This window comes from Brassica napus, chromosome A7 (assembly GCF_020379485.1).
Source record: "Brassica napus cultivar Da-Ae chromosome A7, Da-Ae, whole genome shotgun sequence".
NCBI classification, from domain to species: Eukaryota; Viridiplantae; Streptophyta; class Magnoliopsida; order Brassicales; family Brassicaceae; genus Brassica; species Brassica napus.
Window position 1 is genome coordinate 15,929,570 of NC_063440.1, and position 20,601 is coordinate 15,950,170.

Here is a 20,601-nt window from a genome sequence, read left to right on the forward strand (position 1 = left end):
GTTATAATTTTAAAATAAAATACATTAACTAAAATTAAAACTTCAATATTTTGCATAGATAAGTTAAAAATTAATCGCTTATAGATGGAGAGATCACTAGATTAAAGCCGCTGTTTATCTTATTTAGAGCCATTTCTTACTTAAGATTCGTATTTTTAATGTTAAGAATAAAAAGCATTCGGTGTTTAATAGGATTTTACTTTTTCAGTGGACAACGATTCCTATAAAGAAGATAAGTTAGGCGCATGTCTTTAGGAGAAACATAGTACATAAAGTTGCACTAGTGGTACTGGTATCTAATCTATTAATTTATGATCTTATTTTTATCTATCATTAACAAGTCATGGTAAAATCTATTTAAATAATTAATTAATATGACATATTTGATTATTTACATTAATAATAAATCAATTATAATTTTTTTTATTTATAACAAAATCCGTTGACAATAAATCTAACAAAATCTTATTTAAAATTTTAAATATTTTTATAAAATAACATATTAATTAATTTCGTAATTAATAATATAATATTGTTATAAATAAATGTTAACTAAAATTTTATTATAACACAAGAAAAAAAAATACTATTCTTTACAAATTCTATAATTATATTCTATATAGAAAATAGAAGTGCTATATAAATTAAATATGATAAAATTATATTAAATAGATAAGTTAACAAACTTTATTTATTTAAATTGAAAAATAAATTTATTAACACAGGTTAAACTTTTATATCTACAACTATATATTATCTTTTTATTTATTTTGAAACTCTCAACAATATATTGTTTAAACTTTTTAATACAAAAATATAATAGTATATAATAACATTTAGTTCATATACTATTTAAAAATATGCTATTAGTATGAGATTTTAGTGATTCATTTAATTTTTTTTATATTTTATTTTATTTTAATTATAACAGATCTGTTGAGAAAAAAAATAGAAAATATTACCAAAAATTAAAATATTTTCTTAGAAAATAATGTATTAATGTAGTAACAAAAAATGGAAAATTTATGTTTACCACTTTCATGGTACCACTTTTCATCTTTACCACCACTAAATGGACATTTTTAAAAATATATTATTCATTAAGTGGCAAAAGACTCTTATACCCTTGTTCTCTATATATATAATATAAACTAGATTTTGACCCGCGCTTGGAAAGCGCGGATTTGTTTTTGTAATTAAATATATTGTAAACGAATTTATATATAAGATAGTGTATAAGTTTGAGCACATTTATCCAAAACCACGGACCAAACCGTACCAAGCTGAAAAACCAAAATTGAATTGAATTGCATAAATAATATAGCAAATCATAAATCTATGACCGAAAAATTGAAACCAAACCGAGAACCAAATGAGTACCTGAATTTTTAAATAAAAATTATATATTTAAAAATATTAATTACATTCAATTTTTAAATAACCATATATCCTAAAAATACTATTTATAAACCGGATAACACGAAAACTTGAATTACCCGAATATTTTTATTTGGTTGATAAATAATTTAGTTAACCAAAAGTATAATTTATGTATATAATTATTTATTTCAAATATATATAACTATGTTTAATATAACACATAGTATCAAAACTATTTTCAAAATAATATTATGTTTTAAAATAAGTAAATTTTGTTCTAAAACACAATTCTACTGCTAACATGTTTTAAAGTATCGATATAGTGTTAATAAATAACAAAGTGTTTTCAAAGTTTTAGAAGTTATCACTAACCGATTTATAATTGGTTAGACTAAATATCTAACAGAACCGAAGATAAATAGTCATTTTCTGAAAATATAGCAGATGGAAAGATTGAACCGGTTTTATGTAGACCATAATCATATATATGGATTTTTATAGGAACTGGTTTGGTATTAAAATAATACAACCAACTTGGAATATTAAGTTGTGACAAACATCTTTTAGTTTGTGAATGATAATGTTGAAGTGTTCATATATATAATATGGTTAATGAAATCAGTTTAGTTAATAAGGTTAGTATAAAATAATGGTTCATCTCTGTAAAAATATATTTTTTACAATGGATATTATATTTTGTTTATAGTCTTTGAAGGTATTATCTATTAAATAAATCACAAGTAACCATATACTATATAAATATAGGGTGGACATTATTTAATATTAGCTCAAAATATTTATGATGGAATAATGCGTATATAGTAAACGTATAAGTAGATAATTAGGTTAGTACCATTTTTTATGACTAATTTGCTTTTAATGAAGAATAATTAAGTTAGTAGTATGAGAAATAATAGGAATTCTAGTTAAATGAAATGGTCCAACTATGACTTGTTTTAAGTAGATTTTTTAGGACTCCTTCCCTTTTAATAGTATTGATAAAAAAAGTTTTACCACTAAACTTTTTTTTTATGTTTTCAAATTATACTTTTACAAATTCAAACTTTTTTATAAATTTATTTTTTGAAAATCGAAAATTATGTTTGAAACTAATTTTTTTTGTCAAAAAAATAAAAAACTATTTTTAAACTTTTTTTATATGTTTAAATATTTATTTATATATTTATTAGAATCTTAAATTTTACATTCCAAAAACCTACCTCACCTCCTAACTTTAAACCCTAAATCTACAAACATTGTTATTTAATTCTCTTTTTACTGCTTTCTAAATTACTTTCTAGTTTTATTTAAAAGACAATAAGTGGGGCTTATTGGAATGATGATTTGTTAGGATTTCATTTTTTCTTTAAATCACACCTTATTGGATCTAGTATTTATAAAAATTACCTCAAATCCTTGCTTATTGAACTTATCATTTTAAAAACTTCCATCAAATCCTCCCTTATTGGAAAATTAGGATTTCATCTAACAAAATATACCCAGGATTATTTGGAATTATTTGAAAATGATTTCTAGTTACAATCTAATGAAAATAAATTCCATCTCATGAGTTGGTATTTGAAAAAATTATAGTATTTTTTCTCAATGAACTTTCGAATGGTTTAAAAAAGTCTTACTCTTCTCTCAGCCTTTATGTTTCTTCCTATGAAAAAAAAAAAAACTCATTTGAGAACTAGACCTAAAGAATGAATACGAAAATCCACAAAGCTAGATAATGAAATGGAACAGAAACGATAGTCTTACCGTAAGTTTCTGGGTTCTTCAAGTTTCACTTTCAGACAAAGCTATAAGGCTTTAGAAGCCACTTGATGATCAACAAGGGACATAACCAGAGACGAACAACTATGTTCGTAGTATGACGCATCAACCGGATCCGGGAACAGCCATTTTGTTAATTCTTTTTTTTAATTAACGAGTTTTAACGATGTCGTTATGTATAAAGATAATCCCATCATTTGAACAGAATCCTGCCAAAATCCCCCATCAAAATAACTACCAAAATCTTCAAACCCCTATCAAAATCTTCAAATTCTATCTAAATTCTACTAATTTAAAAACTCCCAAAAAATTTTCAAACCCTCGATTCAATAAGCCCCCCTAAGTATATTGTGTAATCTTAGAGTCTATGTGGAGAAGAACCCTAAATATTATAACTGAACCTTTTACATTGAGCAAATCTCTCCCGCCAACATTCATATCTTATGTTTTAATGTACTATGGTTATTGTTCATCTTACCATTGAGATTAACACCGATTGAACATGGCTCCAGCTGTAACCACTTAAAATTTTGAGTTTTAAGATATTTCGTTGACAAAAAAAAAAGAGTCCTCGGAGTTCATTGTAGTCACGGGTTGTGCCTAATTTGTTTTTTCTCACAAGTCAAGTGTTATTAAGAATACATAAGACGTGCTACAAAATCAATAGGAGAAGCTGCTGAATGTTGCTCAAGAAGTCAAGATGCTACCATGATGAATGTTTAGCCTTTACCACTATAAAGTGGAAGTGTGGAATGTAAGAGTTAGACAAAATTAAGTGCAGGTGATATATTGAGCGTATATGGACGAGAGTAAGAGAGATTTGTGTAAGAAATTAGAGAAAGAGAAACTCTGAGGAGAGAGAGAGTGTTCTTGAAAGTGAAAAAAAAGAGGAGAACTATTTAATCTTTCATTGAAGATCAGGTTACAATATTGAAGAAGAGCTTGCGACATTAGGTTACAAACAAAGAAAGACTAAGCATGTTGAGTCAAGATAGAAGGAGCGTCCCACTCCAATTTGAAATACTTGAGCCTCAAATGCTCATACGCTTTGGTCTTTGGTCAAATGGGATAGCTAATAGGGACAACTAGGCTTGGACAGCTCACGGACCATACTCCACCTTATCCTTGCAAATGGTCACAAGGAAAAAGAAGCTTCCCACTGGTTTTCTTCTTCTTTTCCCTAAGTTTTCACAAGTGTTATCCGAGTAGAATGATAGCCGCACAGTCGACCCTAAGTGTCGTCCGTACACTCCGCCCTATTTTTGCAGAGCGTCCATTTCACTTAACAGGTCGATCTTGAACTCTTTGAGTCAACCTTCATCCGTACATGCTTACCGTACGTAACGTCCGTACCACTTGCTCATTTCTCACTCCTTCTTATCATAAACTTTGGTCAAGCCTCTTTTTCTTTATTCTTCGTATGCAATACTCCTCTTCAAACTTGACCATGAGAACCTGTCAAGTTTGGAAATCATGAAGATCTTCCTCATTCAAAACCTCATTGGAAGTAAACGTTGATGAGAAAAAAAGAGTGGAGACTCCATGACTAAGAAAATCATTTACAGGAGAGGTCAATGCCAAGTCTGGTATAGATGGGCTGAGTCACATTGATTCTTGCGGATTTGGTAAAGACATCCACAAGTTGGTCTTTACTTCTTGTGTAGCATGGTAAGATCACACCCAAAACAATTATTTACCTAACCTTGTAACAATCAACCTCAATGTGCTTTGTCCTCTGATGAAATATTGAACTTGAATCACTATGGATCACAGTTTGGTTGTCACAATGCATGGTGATAGGAATGTTGATTTCAATCTCCAAGTTTTTTGAGAAGGCCCTTAATCCATACCATCTCGTTGGTCAGCTCTAGGATGGCTTTATACTTATTAAATCTGTCGGTTTTCTGATTTCAGATGAGAATCGTTCGACACTCATGTGGTGTCGTTCGACACTCATGTGGTGTCGTTCGACACTCATGTGGTGTCGCTCGACACCTTTCAACAACCTCGACAGCTTTCTCGAGTGTGTCAGACCGACCACTTTTCAATAAAACGAACATAACTTTTGATCCAATTGTCTGATCGACCTCAAATCGATGGCATTGGAAAGTTAATTCTTTATTTTGTGTCTAAATATAGGCTCAATTTCACTGTAGGAAATCTTCCAACCATTACTAAACTTTTGATGCATCTACGTAGTTCTGTATCTCAAATAGTTCTAAAATCTCTAAGGTTGTCGAAAACGTACATGAATCTGAAACGACTCTGAAACGCTCGAAATAAATAATAAAATTTATAAAGAAATTATTACCATGGTCAAAAGGTGGTAAAACCATGGTATATCATCGCATAGTTGAAAGTCTTGAAGAGGTTAAAGAATCTTTCGAAGTTTTTAAGCTTTGGAGGAAGACTTAGGTCTGAAAATCAAGGTTATTCTAGCATCTTATTTTAGTCAACATTTGTTTGCGCCAATAATTCATCCTAATATTATTTTATTGGCGCAAACCTATTTGCAGATTACATAATTAAAGATTCGGCTAGCTGTCAACTAAAAGATCTCCATTCATTTTTATATGTATCATCAGTTCTTGTCTGGAGCTATAGTCTTCTCTTTGGTTTCTTTCTTGGTAAGAGTTACATATCTGTGGAAGCAACCTGTATGAGTTATTTTTATATCTCAGATCCTAAACGTATTGCTGAAAACTAAAAAACCAAATTATTACTTGTTGATGAAGAAATGAATTCTCTCTCTTCAGTAGCAGTCTTGCTTTCTTGCCTTGTGTTGTTTCTTGCCAAAGAATCTTTGTCACATCCATTATGTAATGATTTGAGTAGGTGTCTCTTTTCTTTGTTTCTCCTGTTATCAGATTGATGATAACTATGTGTTTTGTGTCATTTTTTGTTTCTGATTTTATTTGGTTTGGTCAGCTGCTCTGTTTATTTACAGTTAATTTTTTTTCTGATTCTTTGAAATTGTTTTGGTCAGCTGCTCCGCTTAAACGGAAGCAGCCGCTCTCTTTTTGTCAAGTCAATGGAAGTGTATGCTGTAACTCCCATGAGGACTTGAAGTTGCAAAAGCAGTTTAAAGCAGTCAATGTATCTGGTAGCTGTTCTTCGCTTCTCAAGTCATTACTTTGCTCGGTAAGACCCTACACAAATGTTCATTTGCTTTAGCCTTTGCTCGGTAAGACCTATCTTCATGATTACTTTTTTCTGGTTGCAGAAGTGTGATCCTTTCGCAGCAGAGCTTTTCCGTGCTGAGTCAGAATCTAGACAAGTCCCTGTGCTCTGCAACTCCACAGTTTCTTCTCACAAGTCAACACAATCTCTTGCCGGCATTGATTTTTGCACAAGGTTTTGGAGTGAATGTCAGAATCTCTCTGTAACCAACACTCCTTTTGCATCTCAATCTGGAGATGGAAATAACTCCACAATATATGAGATATGGAAATCAAGAAATGACTTCTGCAAGACCTTTGGTGGATCTTCAGATGAATCCTCTGTGTGCTTCGATGGCCAGGCGGTTTCATTCAACATTTCAAAAGCTACTAGTCCTTCTCCTTCAGGCATGTGCCTTGAGAAGCTTGCAAACGGGTCTTTTCTCAACATGGAGCCTCATCCTGATGGCTCTAATCGCGTCTTCCTCTCTGATCAAGCTGGGATGGTATACCTGGCTACAGTCCCATCTCAAGGCTCTAGAGAAGTTTTAACAATAGACGAGACTAATCTGTTTCTTGATCTAACTGAAGAAGTGCACTTTGATGCTGAGCTTGGTCTCTTGGGAATAGCTTTTCATCCTGATTTCTCGAGGAACGGTAGATTCTTTGTTTCTTTCAACTGCGATAGAGTTAAGTGGCCAGAATGTTCTGGCAAATGCGCATGCAACTCAGATGTTGATTGTGACCCTTCAAAGCTAGATTCTGATGACGGAGCAACCCCATGTCAATACCACAGCGTCATATCAGAGTTCTTTACCAATGGTATCAAACTATCTTTACCTTACTTTTAATTAAGCTTATAGTTGGTCTCACTGAGATGTTATCGATATGTTTTCAGGGACTTATGTTAAACCGGTGGAGGTAAGGAGAATCTTTACGATGGGTCTTCCTTTTACAACACATCATGGTGGACAGATCTTGTTCGGGCCTAAGGATGGGTACTTGTATTTCATGATGGGAGATGGAGGAAGCAAAGGAGATCCACACAACTTTGCACAGAACAAGAGATCTTTGCTTGGGAAGATCATGAGACTCGATGTGAATAATGTTCCAGGTAATAATAACATGCTACACATTAGAAGCATCTTCACACATATGAACATGGAGTTTGATCTCGGTTCTTGTTTATTAGATGCAAAAGCAATGAGCCAGTTTCAGCTATGGGGAAACTATACTATACCAAAAGACAATCCGTTTACACAAGATAAGAATATGCTTCCTGAAATATGGGCCATGGGAGTTAGAAACCCATGGCGATGCAGTTTTGACTCAGAGAGGCCGTCTTACTTCCTATGTGCAGATGTTGGAGAGGTATCACCGAAACCGAAACCAACATTTTCTTGATATTCACTGTTCAGATTCTTGATGAAGTTAACTTGCAGGACAAGTATGAAGAAGTGGATATGATCACCAAGGGAGGAAACTATGGTTGGCATTACTACGAGGGACCTTTACCATTTACCTCTTCTAAAACCAGCAAGAACTCAACAAAGATTACAAATCCGATCTTCCCGGTTATGTGGTACAAACACTCGGACGTAAACCAGAAAGAAGGATCTGCTTCAATAACTGGCGGATATTTTTATCGTTCAACTACTGATCCATGCTTGTATGGAACGTACGTTCACTCATTCCTCTTCTCTTTATATATTTGCTGATTTTCGAGTGATTTAAAATTCAGTGTACCAGTAAAATGATATATGGGTGATTAGGAAAACCAGATTTAGTAGATAAAGATTTATAAATATAAGTCTAACTAATTGTCAATTATTAATTCAGATAATCAATATACAAATTCTAAAACGGGTATTTGCCTCAGTTGTATTTTTCCTCGAAATAAATGTTCATGCCTTTTTGATGTTTGATTCACGTGTTTCACGATATTATTTAAACCAAGATTGTAGATGAAGTTTGCGATGATGTTTGTTTTGTTTATATAGGTATCTCTTTGCAGACTTATACGCTGGAGTCATTTGGGGTGGAGCTGAAACTCCACTGGGTAGTGGAAACTTCACGAGCTCTCTTATTCCATTACAATGCACTTCGGATTCGCCGATCTCTTGCTCATCTGATACAGACTCTTCTTCATCATCATCTCCAGCCCTTGGCTTTATATTCTCCTTTGGACAAGACAACAACAAAGACATCTACTTACTTGCAAGCTCTGGCCTTTACAGAATCGTTCGTCCGAGCCGCTGTAACTTCCATTGCTCTCTTGAAAACGGAACTTCATTGGTTCCTTCACGACAGCCTGATCGTTCTCCGCCATCTCCATCATCTTCTCAACGACTACACAACAGCGTTAGTATTCTTGTAATAAATTTCTTAGCTTGGTGTTTTCTTTTGTTTGTAATACAAAGAAAATGAATATGTTCAAAGATCCGTACATACTAGAGAAGCAAATGGCTGGGACTATTTCTATTGACACAGTATCCTGAGGTGCACCAACAATCAAGAGAACAATACATATCAAAAACGTGAGACATCTTCAATAAGCAAATTTTTTGTTACTTAACTAGTATACACTCACTACGGCGATCACTTTTTTGCTTATTTACATAATTGAGGTTGACATACATTCTATTATAGCAGCCGATGTCGCAATTGCGGTACTTCACCTTTTCTGGTCAGATGAAAAAATTGACAACCTTTTTTTTTTTGACACAAAAAAAATTGACAACCTTGTTGATAACATCAAGGTTATATTGTTGCTCAGTTTAAATTTTGACTATTGTTAATCTGTCTAAATGTAAGCATATTGAAAAGTGGATTAGCAAGTAAATTGAAAATTTAATGTACAACACATTACTTAATGAGAAAACCAAAATAAGAAGATTGTAAGTCATTTAAGATAACAAATAAGTTCCCCTGTTAAAACGATAGCAATACTATGATCATGAGGATACATTACAAAAACTAACATCATTTATGTCACAACAAAACAATTAAAATATTTTTGGAGTATGCCACATGTTAAAGTTTTTGTGTGTATGCTCCGAGTCAGATCACACAATCTGATCGAACAAATGGAAAAAATGGCGATGGAGGTTTGTTTATGGAGATGGGTAAACCGGCTACTGGACAATCCGGTATGCTCTGGGTGATTGAAGATGGAATTGATGGTGAATCTCAAACAGATGGAGATGGATGATGTGAACCTGAAGACTGTTCAACTCTCTTCTTCAGGCTCGTTAAATGGTTGATGGAAGGAAGTGATCGGATGGGTTTTAAGTGAGTACTACATTTTGACCCGTGCAACCGCACGGGTGTTTGTTTTCACATTTCTATACATAAATTATTGTTTCAGAATATAAGTGGTATATATTTTTAATGTTAATTATATACTTAAATATTTATATAACTATTTCAAATACAATAATTTTATAATTTACATGTTATAATTAATTAATTGTTTAAACCGTATGTATTTACCACTTCTTATTATATATTTATCTTATTGTATTTGCGTTTAGTTATTAAGCAAATTAATATATTAATGAAAAATATATTTAAAAATTATTTTGTATTTAATTTATGCTAAATTCTGACCCGTCTTTCAAAACTGGATTTCTTTTTACCAATATTTTTATGCTTATTCATTTTAGATAATTTATTATTGTATATATAAAAGTCTAACATATGTTAATTTTTAGACATGTATTATATAGTTTGTTAATTTTAAGCTGTTCTATTATCATATTATATTTTAAATAAATAGTTTATATTTCTGAAAATAAAATTTATAAATTTATCAATTGAATATAATTTTATCATATTTATTTTAGTATAATAATTATATTTTAACATGATCATGACTATAAAGTAGATAAAATATGATATAATTTATTTATTTTTATTTTTAAACGATAACTTAAAATACATTAAGTTATTATTTAAATATTTTTACACAGATTTATTAGAATTTTTAAAATATAATATATAAATATATATTATATTTAAAATGAAAATATATTATGATTAAAGTAGTTACAAAGATTTTATATTATTAACTTTAAAGAAATACATGTTAATTTTTATACATGTATTATATAGTTTGATAATGTTAACCCATCTTACCAACATATTAGATTTTATTTTTGAACATAAATATTTTATAATTACGAAAATAAAATATATAAATATATAAATTTAATATAATTTTATTATATTTAGCTCAATATAATAATTTTATTTTAATATGATTGATTATGATTATATAATAAATAAAATATTATAGATTTTTTTTTATTTTTAATTTTATATAACTGAATATATTAATGTATAATAATATTTTAAACTAATTTCAAAATTAGCGAAAATATTTAAATATAATTTTGAAAATGAAGATCTTGTAAAAATCTTTTTAAACAGATTTGTTAGAATTTTAAAATAAATATATTAATATTTAAAATGAAAAGATATCAAAAGATATTTTGATTAAAATATTTTAAAATATTTATTTATTATTAGTCTGAACTAAAATGTAATATGAATTTCTATGAATATGTCCATTAGGTCCATTTTAAAAAAAATCACACATGAATTAAGATTGTGACTTCTGTTTTAATATATAAGATGTCATTCAACTCTCTTTATTTGGAATAAAAATAAATTAGTTATATTTGATCAAAAAAACAAAAATAAATAAATTAGTTATATTATGACACATCTAAAATATATAACACTAATTATAAAAAAATCAATATTAATGTATAAAAATGTAAGAACGGATACCACGCGGCGCGAATCAGTTTATAGTATATTTCATCTGTTTCTTATTACTTGATGTTTACTCTAATGCACACATATTAAAAAAAATTATTGTTTATCAAAAGTGTCACTAAACTACAATATAAAATTAGTTTATTTAATTATAAATAAAAATAATAAAAATCTAGTTGGTTACACAGTTTTTGATAAAGTTAAAGTTACATAAATTTATGCAAACTTTATCTACTATGAAACAACAAAATTGCTCTAAAACATCGAGTATATTGAAATAGAAAGAGTATATTATAGGTATTAGAAACACATATTTGTAATTATGCTGGAAAGGTGATTTGGATAGGGGTTGTCTCTAGAGCCAGGCAGCCAGCCAACCCAAATCCTCGCAGGCTTTGTGATGAGATTGAATATTGAAAAATTTACTCTAAGAGACACAATTAAAGTTTCCAATTACGCTAAAAGACACATTGGATATTGAAGGCATTTTCTCATGTTAAATTGACCAATAAACCCTTTAACTAGTATGTAAGTGAACTTGGTTACATCTCCTAACCAGAAATAACTGATTAGAAACTGAACCATCCAATAATTCATTTTTCTTTCTTTAAAAAAAAAAATTCAAGTCTTCTTCTGGAAACCAACGAGACCAACTCCTTTCTTTTTTTAAATTCAATTCTTTTGCTCTAGATCTAGAAATTGTAAAAATGGAATGTGCTAAATCTTCACCTTTATAATTTTTATTTTGTTTTCGTATTCTTTTTTTCTTGTATCATGATTTGAAATTTAAAACTTATATATATAAGAATCAAACAAGTTAAACGACAGTGACGGTGATGACCACCACAAGACATCGGGGCCGGTGAGTCAGGCTTCGTTGCTTTAACAGCCATGAAAGAACATTTGTCTCGTCAAAAGCTTTTTTTCTTCATCCATGACCATCTGCTTCGATCTATACTCCACGCTACAGAACGCTCTACCATCTCTGATGTATTCAAACCAGAACAAAACCACATCTGGAAAACATAAACACAAGTCGTATAATAAAGAGAATTGTGGATGAGAGAATTGTGGACGTCAAAGTTGTGGAAGAAAGATTTGTGGACAAGATAGTTATGGACAAGATACTTTGTGAACAAGAGAATTGTGTTAACAATTTTTATAGAAAAGCTATGCAATTGGCTGTTTTTATTTCAAATTTTTGTACAATCAAGTGGAAACTCAAGTACGCAATGTCTTAGACTTTGTGATCTTACGAACCATGCATGAGAGCATGTGTACTGATTCAAGGATATCTGGAAACTTTCCTATCATCTATAAGGCTCATGAACGGGTGATATGTGGATGGTGGTTATAGATGAATGTATCGTGGATGGATTTCTCATGGATAGTGTGTCGTGGATGGTGTCTCGTGAATAGTGTATCGTGGATGGATTTTTCGTGGATAGTATGCTGGGTAGTTCATGGATGAATATATCGTGAAGAGTATAAACATAAGTTGAGGAAAAACAAGTTACTCACAATAAAAAATATTAAAAAAACATTGAATTATTAGAAAACAGAGCTTTTGTGTGGAGAGTATGAACATATGCTCAATCTCCATCGCTTTCCACTGTTCACCATCTCTTTCACTATAGCTTCCAAGATAACAAGCTCTGACGAAAACTTTAAATTCTTCACTAACTTTCTCAACCTTTGCAACCCATTAATTACACTCCATAAAGCATGTTTTCTTCCAGCTGTTGATCTACTTTCATCAAAATGATCCGACGTACACGATCAATTCACGTAAATCCACATATCTAACTTTTTGCTTTATGACTTTATCATTAATTGTAACTACAAAGAAACTGAGTTTCCTTACATTTGCATTTTTAAAACAAACAATATTTTCTTTACCAAAAGCAAGGTTATTTCTGTCATGAAAAAGACAGCTGTCAAACTAAAGTGTGTCAAAGTTACATTGTGTCTTATAGAGTAAAGTAAACTCAGAAAGTGTCTTTTTATGTAAGTCTCTCTTGAATATTCCCTGATATTGCTACGAAACCTGCTCTCTCAGATCAGAGGATTACTCTGATAGCTGTGAATATCTGTCGAAAACGGCGTCGTCGAGTTGACAACAATTTTGGGATTATATATGAAAAAGATAACGTTGCTTTTTGCGAAAGGTTTGCAACTCTTCCTAGGTGGAAGATGTACATAGACATCTGCTCATCATCATCTTCTCCTTCTCTTCCATCACTACCCTTAACCAGACCTCATATTCACACCTCCATACCCTTCTTCACCATACCTCCTGAGTCAACACAACATCGCAGTCTCATCTTCACAGTCTCTGCATCATCTTCACAAACTGATAACGTATGGAGAAAACAACCAGAGAAGTCAACATCGTCGAAGAAACATCGGAGGTACCAAAGATCCACTTTTCTCGACCACAAAGTCGACATGGACGAGCTTCTAGCTTCAATTCACCAAACCCATAACGAGGAAGACCTTTTCTCTCTCCTCTCTTTGTACAAAGACAGACAATTGTCTATACGCTTCATGGTCTCGCTTCTTTCCCGAGAACAAGACTGGCAGAGATCACTCGCCTTGCTCGACTGGGTTCACGACGAAGCTAAGTATACACCTTCCGTGTTCGCCTACAACGTCGTTCTCCGAAACGTGCTGCGAGCTAAGCAATTCGAGATCGCACACGGACTGTTCGACGAAATGCGTCAGAGAGCTCTTGCTCCCGATAGGTATACTTACTCGACGCTTATTACTTCGTTTGGTAAAGAAGGTATGTTCGATTCGGCTTTGTCTTGGCTTCAGAAGATGGAACAAGACCGTGTTTCTGGTGATCTCGTCTTGTACAGTAACCTCATTGAGTTGTCTAGGAGGCTTTGTGATTACTCCAAGGCTATTTCGATCTTCTCGAGGTTGAAGAAGTCCGGCATTACGCCTGATCTCGTTGCGTATAACTCGATGATTAATGTTTATGGAAAGGCTAAGTTGTTCAGAGAAGCTCGTTTGCTTATGAAGGAGATGAAGGAAGCTGGTGTGGAACCAAACACAGTTAGTTACTCAACTCTTTTGAGTGTTTATGTGGAGAATCAGAAGTTTCTTGAAGCTTTGTCCGTTTTTGCAGAGATGAAAGAGGTGAATTGTCCATTGGATCTCACGACTTGTAATGTAATGATTGATGTTTATGGTCAGCTTGATATGGTGAAAGAAGCTGATAGGTTGTTTTGGAGTATGAGGAAGATGGATATTGAACCAAACGTTGTTAGCTACAACACGATCCTCCGCGTTTATGGTGAAGCTGAGCTTTTCGGTGAAGCTATTCATCTTTTCAGGTTGATGCAGAGGAAAGACATTGAGCAGAACGTTGTTACTTACAACACGATGATTAAGATCTATGGGAAGACTCTGGAGCACGAAAAGGCAACGAATCTTGTTCAGGAGATGCAGAGCAGAGGAATCGAACCTAACGCCATTACGTACTCAACGATTATCTCAATATGGGGTAAAGCTGGTAAACTAGACCGAGCTGCAACGCTGTTTCAGAAACTGAGGAGCTCAGGTGTTGAAATTGACCAAGTTCTGTATCAGACAATGATCGTGGCTTACGAAAGAGTTGGTCTAATGGGTCATGCTAAGCGCCTGCTACAGGAGTTAAAGCGTCCTGATAACATACCTAGAGAAACCGCTATCACCATTCTTGCTAAAGCTGGGAGAATAGAAGAGGCCACGTGGGTTTTCCGACAAGCTTTTGATTCTGGGGAGGTAAAAGACATATTTGTTTTTGGCTGTATGATCAATCTTTACTCGAGAAACCAAAGGTACGTGAATGTCATTGAAGTGTTTGAGAAAATGAGAAGCGCTGGTTATTTTCCGGATTCAAATGCGATAGCTACAGTGTTGAACGCTTATGGGAAACAAAGAGAGTTCGAAAAGGCGGATACGGTTTACAGAGAGATGCAAGAGGAAGGATGTGTTTTTCCTGATGAAGTTCATTTCCAGATGCTGAGTTTATACTCGTCCAAGAAAGATTTCGAGATGGTTGAATCTTTGTTTAAGAGATTGGAGTCTGATCCTAACATCAATAGTAAGGAGTTGCATTTGGTCGTGGCGGCGTTGTATGAAAGAGCAGATAAACTAAACGATGCTTCAAGAGTCATGAATCGAATGAGAGAACGGGGACTTCTAAAGCCCTTTTCTAGATGAGATCATGTAACATGCTTCGTCTTGTGTTAACTTGAGTAAAACAATCTGGATGTTTGTCAGCTTCAGTTTTACACTAATTTATGATTTTAATTTGTTGATTAGATTATCCAGAGACCAGAAGCATACTACATTCGGGACCCAGTAATTTATTTATCTTTTGTCTATCAAGTATGAATATTGTTGTTGCACACACAAAAAAAAAATCAAGTATTAATATTGAAAGTTCCAAACAAAAACAAAAAATATTTATCTTTTTTTTTTGCCTGTTGTTGCTTAATGTTGTATTAGTTTGTATCCTCCTATGGTTTTCTCAATTTTCCCTACTCTTCTTATGAGGTCTCAACCTTGGAGAACACATGGTTCAGAGGAAGTCTTTTTATTTGTTGACAGTTAGTTTCAATTTATTTTTGTGTCTATTATTGAATAAATATCGATTAATTTCTTTAAACCAAAGTCTGGGAATCAATTTCTTCACTTCCAAAGTCTGCAAATCAGTTTTGGTTTATTCGAGAGACCAGACCAGAAAACTCAAAAAAGTGAACCGAAAACCGGTTCGGAACTAAACATTATCCAGATTTGACCCGCCCGTGACCCTCTCGCTTTAGATTCACAAAGCAAGTTATGAACCCTAAAATCGATTTATGATTCTCTTCTCCCCTATTTTCCGAAATTGAGAGTTAAGCAGTGATGTATGGGTCTTCACAAACTGTGTCTGGAGCTTCTTGTCATTGGACGTATGATTTTGTGTCTGAAATTGAAAGTAAACAAAGATGAAGAAGATGATGGCTGTGTCATTGGATGTACGATTCTGGTTGGCGTTTTGGTGATCTTAAGTCTAAAGAAATGGTGAAGAAGGTGCTGAAGAATGGTGAAGAATGTGTTTGTGTTTGATTTTTTGAGAACTTGAATCTATTCTCAGCTTTTGTAATAGTCCTATCCATGTGTTTGTGTTTTCTAGTAATGTAAGAATGATTTTGAAATTTTGATGACTTGAAGCTTTGTGGTCATAACATCGAAAAGAGACAATTAATATATCATAAAGAAAGATTTGTACCCCCACAAAGCTTTGTGGTCAAATCCATTCAGCTCTACCTTCTTCTTCTTTAATATCTTATTTTCTCTCTACCTTCTTCTTCTTCAATCTCTTTGTTTCACCCTTTTGTGATTAGAGATTTTTCGATTTAGGGTTCTTAACTCGGGTTAAAGGGGTTCTTCGGTTCTGGGTTTTAATTAGTGGTTTAGCAGGTGTAATCGGATCTTAATTGGGCCATAAACCGATTAATTTCATTTTGTGTGGTCTGAGATTTTGATCTTTTATTTCGTGGAGATATGAGACGTAATCATAAGTTTGATGGAGAAATAGGTTTCTAACTTTAAATTTGGGGACATCTGGAACGAGGTCATAGTTTGATGGAGATTTGGTGCTATACGATACTTTTCGTGGGGAAATAGCTCGTCTTCCCGAAGCTTATTCCTATTTTCGCAGCTCCATTGTGGTGAAGAAAGAAATATGGACAAATAGAAGATTAACTCCTAAAGAAGCACTTTATGAAACCTCCCACAATATGGCTGATAAAAAAATAAATGATGACTTTACAACTTATAGAAACCGAACAGACGGTTCGGGAGCAGTTTTCAAGAGTGTAAATATATTTTCTTTTTATTTAAATAAATCTCGACCACATGTGAGAAATAGAAATCACGGTGCGTCAAATCAAAGGTGACAATACTTGACTAATGTTAATACCTTGAAACCGCATGAACCAGACTGTATATCTTGAAGATCTCGAGTTAACGACGAACTGATCAGCTGGATAAGGACCTGGATGTTCACCCCTTTTAGATGCGGATTGCGGAAAGTCACTAAAAGGGGCTGGGGGACAATTTTGGAACCCTGAACCAGCATCAAAGTTAGGTTGAACAATTGAGCTCAGAAACAAGTGACTGGGCCAAGATCAGGAGTAAGTTGTCAAGCTCAACAATAAGCCTCGAGTTCGATGTCGACCAAGTCCAGGAAACCCCAAAGAATCCAAAACTGTGTGAGAAAGAGGAGTTGATATTTGAACGAAGGCAAGTGTAAAAAGAGAAGAAGACGAGTAAAGAGAACATATGCAACCGCATTCATACACATACACATCGATCATGCATCGAGCTGCATCACAAACATATCGACCTCGCTTTATTCATTTTACTTGGGCAATCATACCGATCCTTTGTGCCTCCTATGCAATCAAGCTCCGGAATCCAGAGACCATCTCTTCTTTCAACGCTCCTTCTCAAGGACTCTATGGAGAACAGTCGCTAACATGTATCATCTGCATATTAGTTTGGGATATGAAGATACAAACCATGATAACTTTAACCCGAGACATCTGTCGAGGATACCTAATTTTATTCTCTTGGCAAGCTCACATTTATGAGATATGGAGAGAAATAAACAATCATCCCCACAGATTGACGCATAACAACAAACTTCATCTTGAAACAAGTTATATGTAGCAACTTATGCATGCATGTTGTCTGGCACTTTTAAATTTTAATGCACCGAAAAGCTCGAATCACATTCCAACCTAATGAATATCCAAATATGGTTAAATTTCATGTCCTTCAAAAAAATCAAAACTTAATTCAATCCGAACCGTACGCCCATTTCTATCTTTTTTTGAGTGCACCGACCCTTTCCATCTTTAACCATTCATTACGTTGACTAATAAGTTCCAAGATTAATGGGCTTTTAGATTGGCCCGTCATCTAGATTCCAGATTTGTTTTTCCCTTTTTTTCCCATTAAGATCTGAATCTGATGACATTAATTAATGCACTTGACCAGTAAACCTTACAGTTTTCGTTATTTCCACATCTTCGGTCTCTGTCTCTGTCTCTGTCTCTTCTCCACTAACGTTACTTCTTCTCCCTCATTGATCATCCCAACAAAACAAAACAAAACCCTAATTACATTCCAAGTTTCAGTTTTAAAAAAAAATGGGTTTTAATTTTCCAAAAAGACAATGAAACTGTGTCGACTTTGAATATTAGATGCGATGAAGAAACTGAGAAGCTATTACTCGAATGCGAGGCATCATCATAACCATCACCACTCAGAGAGGAGATGGATTCTCTTCCCTATAGTGATCGCTTCAATCTTCGCCGTCTTCTTACTCTTCCTCACCACCCTCACTTCCCCAACCGGAGCCCGTCTCCTCCCTTTCACCCGACCCGTTTTGCTAACCGGATCTGGGTCATCGGCCTTCGTCGAGTCCAAGATCAAACCCAGACCCGTCTCCTCCCTCCCCGATCCGCCGCGGTTCGCTTACTTGATTTCCGGATCCGCCGGCGACGGGAAGTCTCTCCGGCGAACCCTTTTGGCTCTCTACCACCCTAACAACCGCTACGTTGTTCATCTGGAAAGAGCATCTTCCCCCGAGGAGAGAGAGGATCTCCATGGATACATTCGAAACTCGTCCTTGTTCCGAAGGTTCCAGAACGTTCACGTGATTGAGAAGGCTAACCTCGTGACGTACCGTGGGCCTACGATGGTGGCGAATACGCTTCACGCGGCGGCGATTTTGCTCAGGGAAGGAGCTGAGTGGGACTGGTTCATCAATCTCAGCTCCTCTGATTATCCTCTTATGACTCAAGATGGTGAGAATATTCTGAAAGAGTCGAAAACTGCTTTTTTGGTTTGGTTCTTTTATTACAAGATTTTGAATTTTTGTTGTTTTTTTTTAATGAGCAGATTTGTTGCATATATTCTCGCATTTGCCGCGGGATTTGAACTTCATTGATCATACTAGTAACATTGGATGGAAAGCGTAAGAGAAGAGAGAGTTTCAAGTTTACATCTTTTGTATATCATTTCGTAAAACTCGGGTTTTGATTTTTATTTATTTATTTTTATTTCAGATCACAGAGAGCAAAACCGGTGATTATAGATCCTGGACTGTATTTGAACAAGAAGTCTGATGTTTTTTGGGTTACGCAGAGACGAAGCATCCCAACTGCATTCAAGCTCTTCACAGGTTCTTGATAGACTGTAGTCATCATCTCTGAGCAAGTTCTAGACTTTATTGTTTTTGAACTGTTATTACTAGGCATATGCAGACTTGATTGGTTATCTTTAGGTTCCATAGCTGTTCTGTTCGGTCGGTATTTCTCAAATTTACTCCTTTTCAGTAGTTCAACAACACTGAATCCTTGTGCTTAGATTGCTAGGGAAAAACTTTCATGATTTACAAAATGTGTGGACATGATCTTTAAAAGTAGTTTGTTGTTGCCTTTGATTGTGTGGAGGACTTTTGTCAGAATCAGTCAGCCATTTGATTCTCTTGAAGCTAACTTGTGTTTCTTGGTAACAGGCTCTGCTTGGATGGCGTTATCCCGGCCATTCATCGACTATTGCATTTGGGGATGGGATAATCTACCTCGGACCGTGTTAATGTACTACTCGAATTTTCTCTCTTCTCCGGAAGGATATTTTCACACAGTTCTCTGCAACGCTGAGGAATTCAGAAACACAACTGTAAACAGCGACTTGCACTTCATAACGTGGGACAATCCGCCTAAGCAGCATCCACACCATCTCACTCTTGCAGACATGGATAGAATGGTCAATAGCAATGCCCCCTTTGCTAGAAAATTCAGAAGAGAAGATCCTGTTCTTGACAAGATTGATGAGGAGCTTCTTAACCGAGGTTTTGGGATGCCTACACCTGGTGGTTGGTGCATCGGGAGCCACGAAAACGGGACTGACCCTTGTGCTGTTATTGGTGATACTGATGTTATCAGGCCTGGTCCAGGTGCTAGACGGCTGGAGAGTCTTGTTACTTCGCTGTTATCTACTGAGAATTTCCGACCAAAACAGTGCAAGTAAATCACATTGCAGAACATCACAGAGATTGATCTAGCAGCTTTTTGGGAATATATGTGATTTAGGATCTGATTGTGTATCTCTCTTTTAGTCAAGAGTATAAGTGAGGACACTGAACAATTTAGGCTTTGGCTCTTGGGAAGCATATTATCACAGATTAATGTATTGTTGTTGTCACATTTTCACAGATTTCCATATTACAGTTTTGAGATTTTCAAATATTATACTTCTCTTCTAACTCTCTACTCTGGCCAGGCCACAAGTTCTCCGCAAGCTGGAGAAATTTTTGTAATTCAAATATTATACATCCGTGTAATTCCTGGCAATAACCTCGAACATTTACTCTCATTATTGTTTTTTTTTTCAAACGGACTCCATGAATTAAAGAGAAATTGCAAGCTATATGATGCAAAAAAAAATTATA

At 34.1% G+C, this 20,601-nt stretch overlaps 3 protein-coding genes across 4 annotated transcripts; all 3 read left to right on the forward strand.

Annotated features, from left to right (window-relative positions):
* The first annotated feature begins 5,798 nt into the window (after positions 1-5,798).
* LOC106352679 (HIPL1 protein-like) lies at positions 5,799-8,960 on the forward strand. Of its 2 annotated transcripts, XM_013792307.3 has the most exons (7): positions 5,799-5,990; positions 6,146-6,300; positions 6,383-7,139; positions 7,216-7,431; positions 7,510-7,688; positions 7,760-7,995; positions 8,318-8,960. In XM_013792307.3, exons 1-7 carry the CDS (start codon positions 5,897-5,899, stop codon positions 8,742-8,744), a joined length of 2,064 nt encoding a protein of 687 aa, XP_013647761.1. In that variant the 5' UTR covers positions 5,799-5,896; the 3' UTR covers positions 8,745-8,960. The 2 variants fall into 2 exon arrangements, with proteins under 2 accessions (XP_013647761.1, XP_048592892.1); XM_048736935.1 differs by lacking the exon at positions 5,799-5,990 and having other exon boundaries at positions 6,031-6,300.
* Positions 8,961-13,130: 4,170 nt separating this feature from the next.
* LOC106352680 (pentatricopeptide repeat-containing protein At5g39980, chloroplastic) lies at positions 13,131-15,412 on the forward strand. The gene has a single exon (XM_013792309.3). It carries the CDS (start codon positions 13,293-13,295, stop codon positions 15,309-15,311), a length of 2,019 nt encoding a protein of 672 aa, XP_013647763.1. The 5' UTR covers positions 13,131-13,292; the 3' UTR covers positions 15,312-15,412.
* Positions 15,413-18,133: 2,721 nt separating this feature from the next.
* LOC106352681 (beta-glucuronosyltransferase GlcAT14A-like) lies at positions 18,134-20,398 on the forward strand. Its single transcript, XM_013792310.3, has 4 exons — positions 18,134-18,952; positions 19,047-19,122; positions 19,214-19,329; positions 19,666-20,398. Exons 1-4 carry the CDS (start codon positions 18,352-18,354, stop codon positions 20,178-20,180), a joined length of 1,308 nt encoding a protein of 435 aa, XP_013647764.1. The 5' UTR covers positions 18,134-18,351; the 3' UTR covers positions 20,181-20,398.
* Positions 20,399-20,601: the final 203 nt, after the last annotated feature.